This window comes from Lepidochelys kempii, chromosome 6, assembly GCF_965140265.1.
Source record: "Lepidochelys kempii isolate rLepKem1 chromosome 6, rLepKem1.hap2, whole genome shotgun sequence".
Lineage (NCBI taxonomy): Eukaryota > Metazoa > Chordata > Testudines > Cheloniidae > Lepidochelys > Lepidochelys kempii.
In genome coordinates this window covers 43,059,890-43,077,061 of record NC_133261.1, presented here as the reverse complement: position 1 = coordinate 43,077,061, position 17,172 = coordinate 43,059,890, and the positions used below count along the sequence as shown (strand labels likewise).

General features: G+C 39.9%; 1 protein-coding gene across 7 annotated transcripts in view; it reads right to left on the bottom strand.

Annotated features, from left to right (window-relative positions):
• Positions 1 to 17,172, bottom strand: part of DCDC1 (doublecortin domain containing 1) — a 420,020-nt gene that overhangs the window by 329,063 nt on the left and 73,785 nt on the right. For all 7 annotated transcript variants that reach the window (XM_073347762.1, XM_073347765.1, XM_073347767.1 and 4 more), the window contains exon 6: positions 13,256 to 13,461. In XM_073347762.1, the coding sequence (XP_073203863.1) occupies positions 13,256 to 13,461 (206 nt within the window). The remainder of the gene's footprint in view (positions 1 to 13,255; positions 13,462 to 17,172) is intronic.

The window sequence follows — 17,172 nt, the reverse complement described above, 5'->3', positions numbered from 1 at the left end:
CCTGAACACAGTGGTAAATTCATGGTATAAAGCTGTTGGACCTCTGATTCTTTCACTGACCTAGACACATGGACAGACTAAGTACACATTACTTAGTACTGACTCTAAATTCAGTAGAATGCAAATTTACAACAAGAAAGAAACTGAGCATTCTATATTGTTTCTCAGAAAATCCAATTCTATCGATGCAGGAAAAAAGGTGAAATCCTCAAAAAAATCTAGTGTGATAAATAATTTTCACAAAATGTGAAATAAGATGAAATACTGAAAAATAACAAAAAGGCATACTTTTAAATAAATATTGGATAGGACTGTCAACTAAAGCAATCATTACAACTGTTTTAAAGGACAAAGTAATTAGGGCTTCAGATTTGTCACAGCATTTTTTATCAAAAATCACAAAGCAGTCATGGTAAATTTAGTAGAAGTTATGAGTTACAAGATTTACTGTGACCTCTCCATGATTTATGATAAAAAAAAAATGCTGTGACAAATGAAATTCAACTATTCCTCATAGGCCAGCATCCTTTTCCTCCTCTGCTGCTGCCTCCTCCTCCTCCTCCTGCCAAGGGGGCACCGACCACCTGCAATGCCACACTCTGCCCCGGCACTGCAACCTTACTCTCGGCACAGTGAGGAGGAGAGGCCTTGGAGGGCAGGGAAGGGAGTTGGAGAGCAAACCCAACCCACTCTCACCCTGCAGCAGTGACTCCTGTCCTGAGGGGCTGGGCCTGGCTCCCAGCTTGCCCTGCACTCACCCCCACAGCAGCAGCTTCTGCAGCTATTCTGGAAGTTGCAACCTGGCACACAAAGTCACAGCGCTGTCCAGGTTTGGCTCAACCGCCCTTGATGGAAGGGTGGTCAGGGTAAACTCAAGCAGCATGCTACCCCACACACCAGGTTACAATGCCACTCACTGAAATTTGGACTGGCCGCCACCCTGTCATGATAGAGGGGTGGCTGAACGAAACCTGAGCAGCGCTGTGAATCTGTGCACCAGGTCACAATGCTGGGGCCCAGTCCCACAGGACAGGAGCCACAGCTGCAGGATGAATTTATTAAACTCACATAGACACAAGTCACCGACAAACAGGAAAATTATCATGTCGATGGCATTTTTCCTTACAATGACAAACCTGCAGCCCTAAAGATAATTTATAATTAAGATACTACTGTTCATAAGAAAACCTAAGGGCTTGATCCTCAGCGTTTCATCTCCCCCAATCCTGAAGGCAGCCCTTATTGTCAATTGCTCTAACTTATGCAGGTGACACCTCTCTTGGCCCTCATGTCCTCAACCCATCTCAAAACTCCCCCTACATGGAAGGGAAAGCATATGGCATAAAGCTGGCTATGCAGGCTTTACAGCACCAGAAATTCCCCCTTTTGTCAAGGGAATCATCAGTTGCTCCTTTATGGCAGCTGTAAGTCACCTTTACATCATTCCAGTGGTGCAAAGGAGACTTAACCTGGACTGAGGATCTGGCCCTAAATATTTTATCTTTCATAAAAAACAATTTGTGATATCATCATCAATCATTTGTATTACTTGAGGGCCAGGAGGCCCCAAAGAAGACTGAGACCTCTTTGAGTATGTCTACACTGCAATTTAAAACCTGTGGTTGGCCTATGCCAGCTGATTCCGGCTCGGGCTCCAGGGCTGACAAATCGTTGTGTAGAAGTTTGACCTTGGGCTAGAGCCCGAGCTCTGGGACACCATGTGGGTGAAGGGTCCCAGAGCTTGGGCTCAGGCTCGTGCCCAACATCTACACAGCAATTTTTAGCCCTGCAGCCCGAGCCCCACAAGCCTGAATCAGCTGACCTGGGCCAGCCAGAGTGCTTTTTTCCCCGTGTAGACATACTGTCAGTGGTAGGTGCAGTACATACACACATTACAAGACATTCTTCCACAAAGAGCTCACGATTTCAATAAAGAGTGCAAGGAAATATTATCATTCCTTAGTTACCTAAGCTACACAAAAGATATTTGCCCTGTGTAAAAGCATTGGGTGGGTAGGCAGAGATCTTGGATCACACTAGAGGTAAAACACAATGTGGCAATATCTTAAGAAGACTGAAGTGACTGAAGCAAATGGCTCCCTTTGGGTGATGGAAGGGTTTTGACACACCAGCAGAGATGAAAACACCCCTGTGGTATTTGCTGCTGAAGTGAAGCCGTGGGGGCTGGCCTGCCTCTAATACTTTCTAAAATCATAATTCAAAGCTCTCAATATATGTTAAACTCGAGAAATGTAACCATTGTTTCATTTCATCTCCCATCCATAACTGAACAAAGAGGTTGTTTTTGTGTTAATTAATGTAGGTCATTAGTACTCGGAAATTGTTTACTCTTTGGATATAATGTCCTGATAGTAAAGGTAGAAGCTGTGACTGCAGTACAAACTCTATTATCCAAATGCTTTGGAAGACCCTGGGGAAGTCTGGACAATTAGGTTGCACGTAATCAAGAATATTTTAAATTCAAATGAATAGAGATTGAGGGACCGTTTCAGAAAAAGGTCAGCTTTAGAAAATCAAAGCTGTACTATAGCATTTGTGTATACTTCTATGTGATTAATATTCAGTGATTCCTTCCATTTCTTTCTAGTTTTTGTATATATTGGAAATAAATTGATAATGTTAAAAGAAAAGTGAACAAGATAAAAATATTGCAGCAGTCTAGATTATGTAAAATACCTATTACATTTTCAACATCCTGCTATAATTTCATACTGAAGCAATGGAATATTGTGACAGGGTGTACCAGGCCTTCTTTGCCCCCCATCGGAGGCATTGCTACACTGACAAACCCACACAAGGAAAAGCATCGCCTAGGAAAGACGGATAGTCAATTTAGATGTCCAAGCACTGCCTAGAGAAGCCTCATACTGTCAGGACCAACAAGCCTACGGCTAAAGTAATCCTTGCATGCATAAACATGGGAAACTTGACTAGGAGGAGAGAGGTTATATTACCTCTCTATTTGGCAATAGTGTGACCACTGCTGGAATACTGTGTCCAGTTCTGGTGTCCACAAACCAAGGAGGATGCTTATAAAGTGGAATGGGTTCATAGAAGAGCCATGAGAATGATTAAAGGAGTGGAAAACATGCCTTATAGTGATTGAATTTCTTAAGTCTATCTATTTAGCTTAACAAAAGGAAGGCTGAGGGGTGACTTGATTGCACTCTGTAAGTACCTACATGGGGAACAAATATTTGATAATGGACTCTTCAGTCTACAAGGCAAAAAGTATAACAAAATTTAATGGTTAGAAGTTGAAGCTAGCCAAATTCAGAATGGAAATAAAATGTATATTTTTAACAATGAGGGTAATTAACCATTGGAATAATTTACCCAAGCTTGTGATGGATTCTCCATTACTGGCAATTTTTAAAATCAAGATTGGATTTTTTTAAAGATAAGTTCTAGTCCAAAAAGTAATTATTCTGGGGAAGTTCTATAGTCTGTGTTATATAGAAGGTAAGAGTAGGTTATCACAACGGTCCACTCTGGCCTTGCAATCTATGATCCTCCAGCGGATAGAGAGGCAGTGGCCAATCAGACCCCACTAGGTAAGATAAGAAGGCTTGTCTGCTTCTTCTGAGAGAGAATGCTGAGTGACGCTGGGACAGGAGAAATAAACCCTGGCTCTAACCAAAACACCCAGACCCAGGTTGGAGCCTAACAATCAGACTGCATCTTCAGTAATAATTTGTGACAAACTGTTTATTTCGTTGTGGAGTTTAAAATCCCAGACAGGCATTTTTTAGTTGAATTTCAATTAATTATTACAGGACTAGAAAGTGGTTCACTGCACAAGACACCTTGCTTATGATGAGTTCTGAAAGATATACAATGGCAATTTCTTATCCTTGAACCTTCAGATAAAAGCCTTCCTTTGTCCTAAAAGCAAAAATCATGTGCAATTAAGAGTTTCATGTGTTTCAGGAACGGTTCTTGGAATCAGCAGCTTCATCATCATGTATGTGGCTTTTTATGGATACTGACATGGATTCCAAGAAGAAAGTCTATAATCAGCTAGAAAGATTTTTATTAAACCAGATTCCGCTTTGTGAAGACGACCAATTCTTAGATTTATTTTCATTTTGTTTTTTCTTGTTATCTCTGCAGTGCCCTCTCATGGCCTTATCACATCACAACTTGCCCAGCCTTGGCTCTCCACTGGTAGTTTGCTGCCTCTTGAGTGGTAGTGGCACTTTAGCCCTCTGGCCAAGATACATATAAGTCCTACCCCTTCTAGAGTGTTACAATCCAAATGAAATTAGAAACAAAAAACACAGGATTGTCCGATGACCTTCTGTAGGACCCCACCCTTTTATTCAGGTCTTGTCTTCAACAGTCCATATGTCAGCCAGTTACCTACGGTTGGGCCACCCCTTAGAGCAGGAGGATCATCCAACCAGCAAACTAGCTTAGTCTCTGGGCTTCAGCCAGACTTCTCTCACATCAGGAGAAACAGCACTCTGCTGTTCTTCCTAGACTGGGCTAGATCTTCTCCTTTTAGCTCCCCTATCCATGCCTCACGTCTGCTGCATGTATAGAAAGGAGGGATAAATTGGATCCAAAGGCTTTCATTAAACCTCTCATTGCCAGTATGGGGGCCTATCTGCCTCATCACATGTCACTATTGTTTCCAAAAATCACAGCATCTAAACCATTACTAGAATGCTCCAGATTTGTTTGACCTAAAGATCTGAGAACTGAATATTAAAAATGTCTCCAAATTTTTCTCATTTTCACAAACTTTTCTGAATGTTGTCTGAAAGTGTGATAGGCTAATCAAGGCATTTAGTATCAACAAGATCTTGACTGTCTGAACCTTATTGCCTGCCTACAAAATAGTAGCTATTGACAGATGGAAACTGTGCTTTTCTTTGAAATGTGTAACCTAAAGGAGTTCTCATGGAACTCCTGGTCTTCAAGATACCAGCTGCTACTACATCAAAGATCTTGGCTGTCATAAATCTTGTTCATCTTTGTTTAATGCTAGATAGGTTCTACCAATGACCTTGGCCATGCTCCAAGGATTTTGTGCTCCTCCAGCAATGCACAGAGGGCAAAAAAGACATGTTCAGAATTCCTGAGCAATCCTGGGGCTAATTTAAGTTTTGTTGGAGGCTGAACATGCCCACAGGATTAGAGGAAAGAAAGGTGAAGAAATACCATTTGTGGCAGTGTCTTCAATTCAGTCACCTTCCTTTAGGTCCTGTACGAAGCATATCTTGGCTTGACCTAAGGATCTATTCCAATGTATTTAAAGTGTCCTGGATTTGTAAGAATGGTATTTATAAGCCTATTAATCAAACAAGGCCTAAAAGTTTGGTTCCTTTACATACCATTTTAACTGAGACTCACGCACTATTGCTTCTGCATGTAAGGTCAAATCCTAAACTATACTTACTCTGCATATCTGCATCTTCCTGCTGTTTTCTAGTCATTTCTCATAGCTTTTATAAAGATCCCATCCATGATTTGTATATCATGCTGGAACAGGTTTGTCATACCCAAATTCCCAAGCCCTGTTGAAAATACAGTGGTATTTCTCCAAGCAACTGAGCCAACATCATGCATTCGGAAGACAATTCTATGGAATTGCTCTCCCTCACTATGCCAGAAACTAGTTACTTTTAACTTTACAAATAGTATAAATGGCAAAAAACAAATGTATAGTATTAAAAATCTTTTAAGATTTAATAATGTAAGGTGTTGAGCATCATATGGGTAAGACAATTCATTAAGAAATTACAATCTTTTGTAGTGTCCTTTTAAATATTATCAGTATGCAACACATACTTTATTAAGAATGCATGTTTTAATACCCAGTGTTCCTTTTCTCCAATCTGTACAGTAACCATAGTACTTAAGCATATGAACTATCTATAGTTCTGGAGTTGTGCAATAGTGTGCAGTGAATACAAATTTAATGAACACTAAAAAGGTGAATCACTCTAGGAATTGTGTGACATAAGCTGAAACGGTCACTGAAATGATGCCAGTGAAATTACATGTCATTCTCTGAAAGAAAATAGCACACAAGTTACTTTAAAGATGACAGAAATGGCAATACTTTGACCAGGTGAAATTCACTGTTCATGGAACTGTTGAAAAGAAACAAGAAGAGGAAATACTGAAGACATTATTCATCCATCATGCCCATTCCAGGTCATCCAGGTGACATTCCTTTTTCAAAGTGCCCATATAGAAAACCAGGGCTTGAAATAATGACTTTTTTTTTCTACCACTGTGGTAAAAATTGTAAAAAAAAAAATTGTCCAGTTATATTAGTTCCATGTTCAACTGTAACAGTAAGCTACATGTCTTGCTCCAAGAGCAGAAACATTCTGCAACTGTTATCATGCACCAGACTTGTGTATGTCTACACTTCGAGCTTGAAGGTATAATTTCCAGCTCTAGGAGACATACCCATGGTAGCACTGATTGAGCTAGCTCGCTAAAAATAGTGTAGCCATGGCAGCACGAGTGACAGGTCTATTTTTACCATACTAATGATTAGAGCTAGCATGGGTATGCCTCCTCAAGCTGGAAATTATACCTTTGAGCTCAAAACGTAAACATATGTTTCTCTGCCAAATACAATGAAATGGAAGAAATAACGAAAACACATAATCCACAAAGCTTTGTGTTTCCTTGCTTTTTCTTTCCTTCTTTCATTCCCCAGTGCAAGTTAGAGTAGCTTCATGACTGCTGTAACATGGACTGGAAGATAACAGTTCAGAATGGGCTGCACCACCAGCCAGGATTGTCAAGTACATTGTACTCCAAACTCCTTAGCTGCTGCCTAAGGCAAGTTTAAGTTTGGAGAGATGCAAAGGGGATTTAGTAGTTGAGTATATAGTCTATATTTAAAAAATGCCTTCCGGGGATTTCATCCTGAGTTTGGTAAACAGAATTAAATGTTTGTATAAGTCATTAAAGTCAAAGAAACATCTTATGTATTCTTTAGTTAAGACCTCATAGAAGCTACTGAGTTCTGAATTTCCAGAAAGTTGCCCTTTGATAAGAAAACAATTGCAAACTTGTCCAGCATATGTCCTATAACAGGGGTTCTCAAACTGGGGGTCATGAGGTTATTACATGGGAGGTAATAGTCTCTGTCAGGCGAGCTGTCAGCCACCACCCTCAACCCCACTTTGCCTCCAGCATGTATAATAGTGCTAAATATGAAAAAAAAAAAGTATTTTTAATTTGGGGGGCGAGGGTTTCAGAGGCTTGCTGTGTGAAAGGGATCACCAATACAAAAGTTTGAGAACCACTGTGACTGCATACAGATTCAGGGTCTGCAGTGTCTGGAAGCAAGGCCTGCAGCAGAGCCAGTCTCCAGGCAACCTAATAAGCACAGTTGACCTGTAGTAAGCTGTCTGATTGGTTACATAGCCTCTCTCAGGGAAGGACTGCTTTCACACCACAGCAGAAGCTAAAAAAAGGTGAGAATATCAGAGGCACATGGCCCACACAGGAACCAATGCAGTGCTTTTTGCATCCAATTGCACACTTGGAACTGAAGAATTCTGCATGAAAGCATCTCTTCGAGTGACCTCTAGAATTGCAGTCTCTCTCATCAGGGGCCCATGTCAGTGCTTCTACATAGCTGAGCACTTTGAATCATTTTGCTGCTGTTTCTTCTAGAGGAGTCCACGGCTCTGAAGTTCCTGCCTCTTTGAAAACAGCTCTGACTGAAAGGCAGATGCCTGAACCAGAGTGTTCAGATTCAATAGATGTGAAGATAGTTTGAATTTAGAACGATAGGGGGGATGCAGTAATTAGAGTTATGTCTGTAACATATTTTCAGCTACCTAGATTAAAGTTCACTTTTTGCTATTTGTCAGTTTTGTCTGCATATTATAAATGAGAATTATGTGAATGTCGTCTTGCAAGGACAGTTTTGCAAAGGCAGTCAATCACATGGGATCAATTTATCCTTGAAAAAGAAATCAAGTTGAAAATTTGCTATTTACCTCAAGCATCAGCAAATCAGAAAAATAATATACCATAACAGTCTCTAAAGGTTTCTTAAGTGAAGAGGGAAGATAAATATAACACTTTTTAATCAAAGATTAACCAAAGTAAATATAAAAGCTTCTCTGACAGATTTAGCCCTTTTGCTACTCACATTCCCCCTCCTCCACCCTTAATAACCATTTTATTCCTGTGTTTTCAATGGAGCTTGAAATTAATATGGTTCGTATGCTTTAGCATCATAGAATGGTATCAGCATAGGTCTGAACTGAATTGTTAACCTGTATTCTCTTTCTTAGGTCTCATCCAGAGGTCAAAATTCTTTTTGATCTAGATCCTACCCACACATTGTTTGTTTTTAAAATTTGGCTGGACAAACAACAAAATAAATGCATTTTACCAAGAGGACAATCCTTCAGTTATGAATTTTTAGGTCCAAACTCTGACCTCTTAAAGAGTGTTGATTTACTTTCCAGGGGATTTTGCTACCTAGATGAATCTCAAATAGGCAACAGTGAATGTTGAAAGTCATATTGAAAGAATGTTGAAAGACTATAATTGGTAAAACTGGTTGTAAATTCCAGCACCAGCTACTTTTATAGGATAATTATGAACTTTAGATGGCAAGTTCTTTAAGACAGGGCATGACTATTTTATCATATGTCCTTACCGTGCTTAGCACAACAGGACACTGATTAGGATATGTAGGTGTTACTACAATACACAATAAAATAATAATAATAATAATAGAGTACTTTCCAAAAGAATTGTGAAGTCAGAATGATTCCTAGCCACTTGACAAGCCACTAATCACATGCCCGTCCTCGACTTTTTATTCTGAACTTCAGAATATCCTCTTTTTAGATTCTAAAATGACCTCTTCACAAAATGACCAAATCACACAATTTGAACAATTATGACGAATTGAGACGAGTTGAGATCTCGCAAGTACACCCTGGCCTTTTGTAGCATTCAGCTCTTGCAGACAGAGACAAAGCAGCTATTTAATAATGGTGACATTTCCTTATTCTTGATATATCTTCTCTGTTATTGCTGAAGGGGCTGAATTATTATTTTTCTGTTGCAAATAGAAGTCATTATATAAAAATCTAAGAGATGAATTAATAGATATATAAATATTTGAAAAAATACTTATTGATAACTTAGATGTTTTCTGCATTTTGCAGCTTGTTATGTCTTTAATATTTTCTTTCCTTTTGCTAATTTTCCAAATATCCTTATTTCCAGTTTGTTTTAATTTTGAAATGTACCTGGATAGGCTGTTTACTTCATTGGTCCAGTTCAGAGGGAAGATAAGAGAAAAAAAAACCCCAGTAAATCCCTGAATGAGTTAAAAATGCCAACTTGGCATGCCCGATCAGTAGGTTTGCTGTTATAAGGTAGCAGTGCCTCTACGGGAGGTCCACATAATGGATAAATGAAAATAGGAGGATTTTGCACAATCTGATGGATCTGGCTTGTGGACAGCTGAAATACAGCCAATAGCAGTGACATTTCCACCCTCATTCCTTATTGATAAGCATCTATCAGATTAGAAAAGAGATGGTCACTACTGGTGTCATGGTTGGAGAGCAAGATGGAGGAAATGTTCTAGATCCCTGGGCAAAGATCACAGCAGATGTCTGATGGGGTCAACCCGATATTTGTGGGGTGGACCCATTTCCCCATGGTGGGTGAAGGCTAATGAAAGTCCTGTGAGAGGTGGACTCATCCATGGGAGCAGGATATCCTCATGGCTTTAAGTGTGGTTCTATTCTGAAAAGTGACCATATACTGCGGCACCTTCTAGCTCCGATTATTCTTGTTGTGTATTTAGTCCTATTTGCTTATTTTAGAGACAAGTACATTTTGATAGCTTTTTAAAAATCACATTAGCCATACAGGGAGCTGGATTCTATTCCTTCTTTTATATCAACAGCATTGTTTACTCAGTTCCAATCAGCTATACCTGTGCAAATCACTGAATACAATGTGACTGCACATATAGCAGCCCACAGTAGGAGTTGTACAAGTGTGGCATGCACCAGCACTGGCCTCCCCTGGCCAAGTGTCAAGAAAAAGGGAATTTTCAGTTCTGATCAGGGATCTATAGGACTCCCACCAATAGACTTTTGCCTGAAAGAAGAAATGGATCAGAACTTTACTTCGTACTTATATTTCTTACATAAAAATCTTTCTTCTTTCCACCCTCTGTTAGACCATTTTTACCCTTTTCAGAAGTGTCCAAGCAGTTTGTACATGTCTTGACATATTGGTTTTCCAGTTCCTGGAAAACTATGCCACCAAGGTCTTGCAGCCAGGCAGTTAATATGGCCCTAAGTGTTCAGAGGTTTATCCATTATTTAACAATATTTTCTCATTTTAAGCATCTTCAACTTTTTAATTTTTAAGGGAGCATTATTAAGATAAAGGTTGACCAACTTCTGGCACAGCTGAACCTTGCTGGCTTTTTAGACGTGACTCAGTCAGGCTTCAGACAGCATAATGGCACTGAATAAGTCCTGTTTAATATGGTTGATTTCTTGCGGCCAACAGAGGGGAAAAAACACCTGTTCTTGTTGATTGTGTTTCAACAGTCTCATTTTCTTGACTAGAAGTTGGTGACAAGACTGCAGTTCTAGGCAGATGAGGCTATTTTCAAGTGGCTATGCTCTTTGTGAAGGAGAGGATGGTTATTTTCACCTAAAGGGGTCTCCTACAAGGTACTGTTCCATTCTATCCCCACCTGCTGTGCAACAAGTATCTGAAGTCACTGTAGGAGATCTTTTGGAGATAAAGGTATGGATCTATTGTTTGAATAGTGTCCCCAGTATTATTATTAGGCTTCTCTATGGTGCTCACCACTATGTTATCTGAATCTGTGCTCATAACATCCTGTAAAGTAGAGTAGTATCATCTCCATTTTACAGATGGAGAATAGTAGCACAAATTTGTATTGCCCAATGTCACAGAAGATGTTTTTGGCAGAGCTGTGAAGAACCAGAGAAATACTGGAATGAGGAAGAAAAGAGGGTGAATTGTGGGGTGGGGGGGGAGATAAAATGACAAGAGAAGGAAGAAGAGTGAAGAAGAAAATGAAAGGGAAGGAGACAATCAGAAGAGAAGAAACCAAAATGCTGAAAATGAAAGACAGAAGAAAAAAAAGAGTACAGTGATGGACAAAAGCAACAGAGACATACTAAATTACATTTTGAAAAATGTTTTTAATAGAAAACTGAATGACTATGTTCAAATTAAACAAACAAATATTATGCATGTACAAAAGATTGAATTCCCTCAGAAGCTCCTTTCTCCTCTATAACTGTACATAGCATGACCAAAAATGCCTGGGTGATCTTTTATCCCTGACTTAGAAAGGAGAAATATGCTGTTTAAATTTACCAGAAATGTTGTGTGGACAGAGATATCTTGGTGGGTGGGACAGACGATTTTATTCACCCGTTAGCAAATTACCTATCTTATGGGTTGGTCAAAACATATTGCTTGGCCTGCTTTCCTGAACATGCTAGTCCAGCCCTGCCTGTAGGTCCACAAGCTGCCTTCATTTGCTTGAACCAGTCCTGAACTTTCTGACTGGAAGGCAGCTTCTCAGAATGATTTTTATGTAAGAAATATAAGTTCAAGGTTTTGTACAATTTATTTTTGTAAATTAGCATCAGTGCTCATAGTAGTAAAAACTGTAATACATTTCTCAATATGGGAAGATTTTTAATGCCCCATAATCCATACTTAGAAAGAAGAAAGATGTTTAGTTTCTCTCTCGCTGGGTAATTATATAGTCCTTATGTCGGTAATATCTTAAGGTTTGTCTACACAAACAACTAGCTAGCAGCAAGTTGGTGTGCAAATCTACCCTGCACTAGCCTGCTGCAGACTGCGTGGATCCTGCATGTTAACAGGTTTCAGAGTAGCAGCCGTGTTAGTCTGTATCTTCAATCTCTTTGGTCACTCGATTACAGACCTAAAAGTGGCAATTCTTCAACAAAAAAACTTCAGAAACAGACTCCAAGGAGAGACTGCTGAATTGGAATTAATTTGCAAACTGGATACAATTAACTTAGGCTTGAATAAAGACTGGGAGTGGATGTGTCATTACACAAAGTAAAACTATTTCCCCATGTTTATTCCCCCGCCCCCACTGTTCCACAGATGTTCTTGTCAACTGCTGGAAATGGCCCACCTTGATTATCACTACAAAAGGTCCCCCCCCCGCTCTCCTGCTGGTAATAGCTCACCTTACCTGATCATTCTCATTACAATGTGTATGGTAACACCCATTGTTTCATGTTCTCTGTGTATATAAATCTCCCCACTGTATTTTCCACTGAATGCATCTGATGAAGTGAGCTGTAGCTCACGACAGCTTATGCTCAAATACATTTGTTAGTCTCTAAGGTGCCACAAGTACTTGTTGCATGTTAACAGTTTGTTAAGGCACTCTGATTGGTCCTGTTTCAAAGAGGACTTGATCAAAGCACATTAATGAATTGCTAATGTGCATCAGTCATGGTCCACACAGACAGTTAGTTCACAGCAGGCTAGTGTAGGAAGATTCAGACCCCAGCTTGCCACAAAATAAATATTTATATAGACAATCCTTAAGTGCCTGAATTTTTGCTATACCTTTCCTACAGTCTTTTTATTTTTAAATGGGACCCAATGGAATTCAAAGGAATTCATAAATCAGAGAGGATGGAATGTCAATGCTCCAGGCACCCAATCTAATGCCCACTGCGCACAATGGCAATCTTTCCAGAGACTTCAATAGGAGGTGAATTGGGCTATATTACTGTGAAAAGATAGCATCTACCTTTTCAGACTTATTTAAAAGATAACATGGAATAATGATGGAAATCCTGACAGTGTGATTTATAGATACTGTCTCTCTTGAAAGCTACCAATGCATTTATGGATTTGCCTGATTATTTAAGTATTTGTTGTTATAAGAGCATACATAAAGAGACCACATTAACTTAGAAACTATTAAATTGCCAAGAAAGTCTCTAGTTGAGGAAAAGGATTTTTGCTTTTAGTGTAGTTTTAGGAGTATGATACTGTATAATTATGCCATTTTAGTAATTTAGGACAAACTATATCGTACACTTTTTCTAAAATGTTAAACCAAATCTATAATCTAATCAAACAATTATTTGGAATAAGGAATAACTAACATGGAAGAATGAGGCCAATTTTTTTTCCAGGAAACTTGGGCTGTTTAATAAACAAAGTTTACCTTTTCGATTTGGTCCTGTGCTGCAATAATCTCATAGCCATCCTGCCCTGAGCAATTTTTAAATACCAAAAACCTCAGGGAGGACTTCTCAGTAAGTTTCTTCATGCGGTTGGAAAGGACAGGCTTGGTTTTCCTTCTCTTGGCTCCAGTAGGAAGAACCAGACCATTCATCGTCCAAGTTACTTTCTTCATTAATGACAGATGGTCTGGAAGAAAAGAGGGGGAAAAGGTAAAGTACATATTTGGCTTCAAAATTAAAAATGGACACATCATGCTCCCCTTTCTCTATTATATTAATAATACACACTGGCCTGTCTCCATGTACATGCTGGTATTTTCTGAAATACTACCACACTCTTCCCACTAACCATGACATAAGCTGTAGCAAGCTGTCTCCACTGATAGCCTGCATAAATCATCATTCCTGAAGGGAACAGATGTTCAGGGTATGAAAGAGTAATGCCACAATTTAGTCATAATTAAAATTCATCCTTAGCATGCTTCTATCACCGATCAGAGGAGTATTTACCTTTTCACCTACAAAAAAATTGCTTCCCATCTATTCTGCTTCAGGAAAATTCAGCCTGTTCCTTAACTTGTACAATGTTTGAGTTCCACATCTGACATTGCATCCCACAAAGGATGCTATTTTTCCTCCTTAACAGTTGATTTCCTTACATGCTTAAAAGGATGACCTCTACCTAGTGCCACGGCACAGAATATATTTGCAACTACATGCAAAAGCTTGAACCCTTACTGGAGTTGCCATACAGGAAAGTAAATTGTAGAGAATACATTGCTACAGATTAAAACCAGGTCAGTAAACACACTATTTTTGTCAGTAATAGTTTAGTCTCATCTACACATTTTCAAAAATAGAGTTCAGGGACTAGGCCATTTAATTCCCATTGATGTTAATAGGAGCTGCGTGACTAAATCACCACATATCACTTTGAAAATGTAAGGATCACATTGCCATTATTAGTGCTGGATAACATGTTAAGTGAATGCCACTGTTCTTTCTTTCGGAGAGTGGGTTTCAATTCACAAATCTTTAACATCATGCGCATTAGATTTATTCCATTATGGAATATATAGAGCATGTTAGCATGTGTTTGTTTTCATTAAAATTACAATAATAAATTGGCAGTGCTTCTTGCTGCAATCTGGATTAGTTCTAGAAGGACATACTCCCTTTTTTCCCCTCAAAGACATAGCTATTTACAATGCAGCTGGAAAGATCCTCATTTATTCAGGGGCTCTGTTTCCCAAATAAATATCCTCAGTGGGTAACTGTCTGTAGAAATTCAACTGCTCCAATTCTGTAATTTGGGTCAGATCCTCCGCCACTTTACACGGGGTTGACTCTGTTGACTTCAATAGAGCTACACTGATTTACAGCCACTGAGGATCGGACTCTATAAAACCATCTAATCTAATGGTGATCAATGGGTGGCATTTTGGAATGTTTGTTCTCAGCCTAGAAGTGAATTTCATTTTTTAAAGTCTTGGCAGTTCTGAGCAGTTTCTATTTTCTGCCTCACATTAATATCCTCCCTCCCTTTAGGAAGTTCTTTACATTTCTGGCAGAACTCATTAATTTCCTGTTTTTCCCACTTATAAAACAGCCATCCTTAAGGCACACACAGCAACTCATGTTGGGAAGTGGGATAGTCTTGGGCCTTTTGTTTTCACTGTGAAAACTGATCCAGATTTGGCCAAGTTATGAGCACATGTACATGCACTGAGCTTGTTAGAGGCTTACTGCTATATCTCCAAACACTCCACCTGCTGTGAGTAGGCCCTAGCCCCACAGCACTAGCCCCTTCATGCCAAATGCACTGTGCATGCATCAGCCCCATGGAGCTTTATAAATGCCAACTACACTCAGCCTCTTACAGGGTGGACATGCAGCAAAAATTCCAGATAGGACATAGATGAATCATCAACAGTGGCTCCCATCCCTTCAGCCTAGGGGAAGGTGTGCTGGGTTGGAGGCAGGAGGAGACCTTCCCCTGAAATTCTGTGACTTCAAAGTCCTTATTATTGAATAAGACCTCATACTCCTACCTTAGGAGACAGTCAAATGTCATTCCTCCCTGCAAATGGCAGCCACTTCCCAACCAATCAGACTACCAACAAATTCTTTCTGGTTCAGCCATGCCCCTCCTTGGGGCTTGATCTATTAAAATAACAAAATTATTCCCACATAAAGTTCTCCAATTTCCACTAACTGCATACTCCCACCGAGGATCTCTCAGTCTTCCCTACCTGGAGCTTTCCCCCTGAAGACTCAGGGCTCCCTGCTGGCACCTATTCACTCCCAGCAAATTTTTGTAATCTCTCTTTCACTGAGCAGTCCCCTTTTTCTGCAGCTTCCTTCTCTTCATAGGAGAATCAGCTCCTCCACACTCAGCTGGCTCTACTCATTAAACCTCATAGGTATTTAACTAATTAAACCACATCCCTGGTGTGGCAGGCAGGGCTAATTGAACATAGTTGGCCAGCTCCAGGCTTCTAGCCCTTAAAGAGGTAGACCACCCTACATCCCATTTTACAAATGGAGTACCTGAGTACACTGTCTTTCAGAAAAAACAGTAACTATGGTTCTGTGATATGTATTATCTACATGGATTCCGCTTCTGGTTCACATGAGCCCCGTGCATGCAAGGTCAGATTATTTTGGCTAGCAGTGTCCATTAGCGGCACACCCTGCATGCCCTTGTGCTCCCTCCAACTGAGGGCAAAAAGGATGGAGCAAGCCCAACTGTCCTTCAGTAATACAGAATTCAGATGGAACAGAACTCTGTAGGACAGCCTGCAACTAATTGATGAGGTGTACCATCAATTTAAATGTCTCCTGTAATATATAAACTGTTGCTGATGTGGAATCTAATAGAGCCCCTGTGAATGCTATTCTCTGAGTCAGCAACAGTGCTTAACTTTTCTTTGTTGATCTTGGGGCTCAGTGTGGTAAAAAGATGTTAGATTATGTGAATGGAATCATTCACCTGCTACAATGATCTTCCTCAAATAAGCCAATTGTCGAGGTATGGATATACCTGGATCCCCTGTCTCCCGAGGTGAGCTCAAAGCTGCTATGACTACCAAGCACTTGAAGAGTACCCTTGTTGCTGCTGAAAGACCAAAGGGCAGGACTCTGTATTGGGACTGGGATACTCCCTCTTGGAATCTGAGGTATTGCTGTGTGCCAGATGTATCAATATGTAAAATTATATGTCTTGCAGACTGAGATCTGTGAACCAATCTTTTGGGATTTACGAAAGGGATTATGGAGGCCAGTGTTACCATCCTGAATTTGAAATGGTGGATGGATCTGTTGAATCTCTTCCTTCTTCAGAATTAGAAAATAATGAGAGTAAAAACCCCTTCCTCTGAACTTCAGGGGCACTTCTTCCATTTCTTACTTTAACTATATCTTGTATGAAGGATCTCTGGAGAAGGGAAGAGAAAAGCGATAGGAAAGGAGTGAAATTAAATGGAATACCCCACATTTATAATTGCTAAAACCTAGCAGCTTGAGGTCATTTGATTCCCTGCATTTTAAAAATAAAAAAGGTGGTTTCCAATGGGGGTGGGGGAGGAGGGTGTAGTTCTTCCAAAGATTCTTTTGGCTCTCAACAATGGCATCAAACTTGCTGCCAGGTGAGGGACGCAGGGTATGCTGTAGTGAAGGAAGAGGCAAATGGCCTTCTGCATTGGAATTTCTGCTTCTTTCTTAGTAGCTCTGATAATCGTTGTGGGTTATAACAATACATGGAAGTCTCTTGTCTAGAGTGAATTTTCTTCTAGGCCTATTTTCTCCTATGGGCTAGCAAGCAGAATCCCAAGGAATGGAGACCAGCTGTCAAATCTTTCAGAGAGTGTAGAGCTTCATCAGTTCCTTCACTAAAACA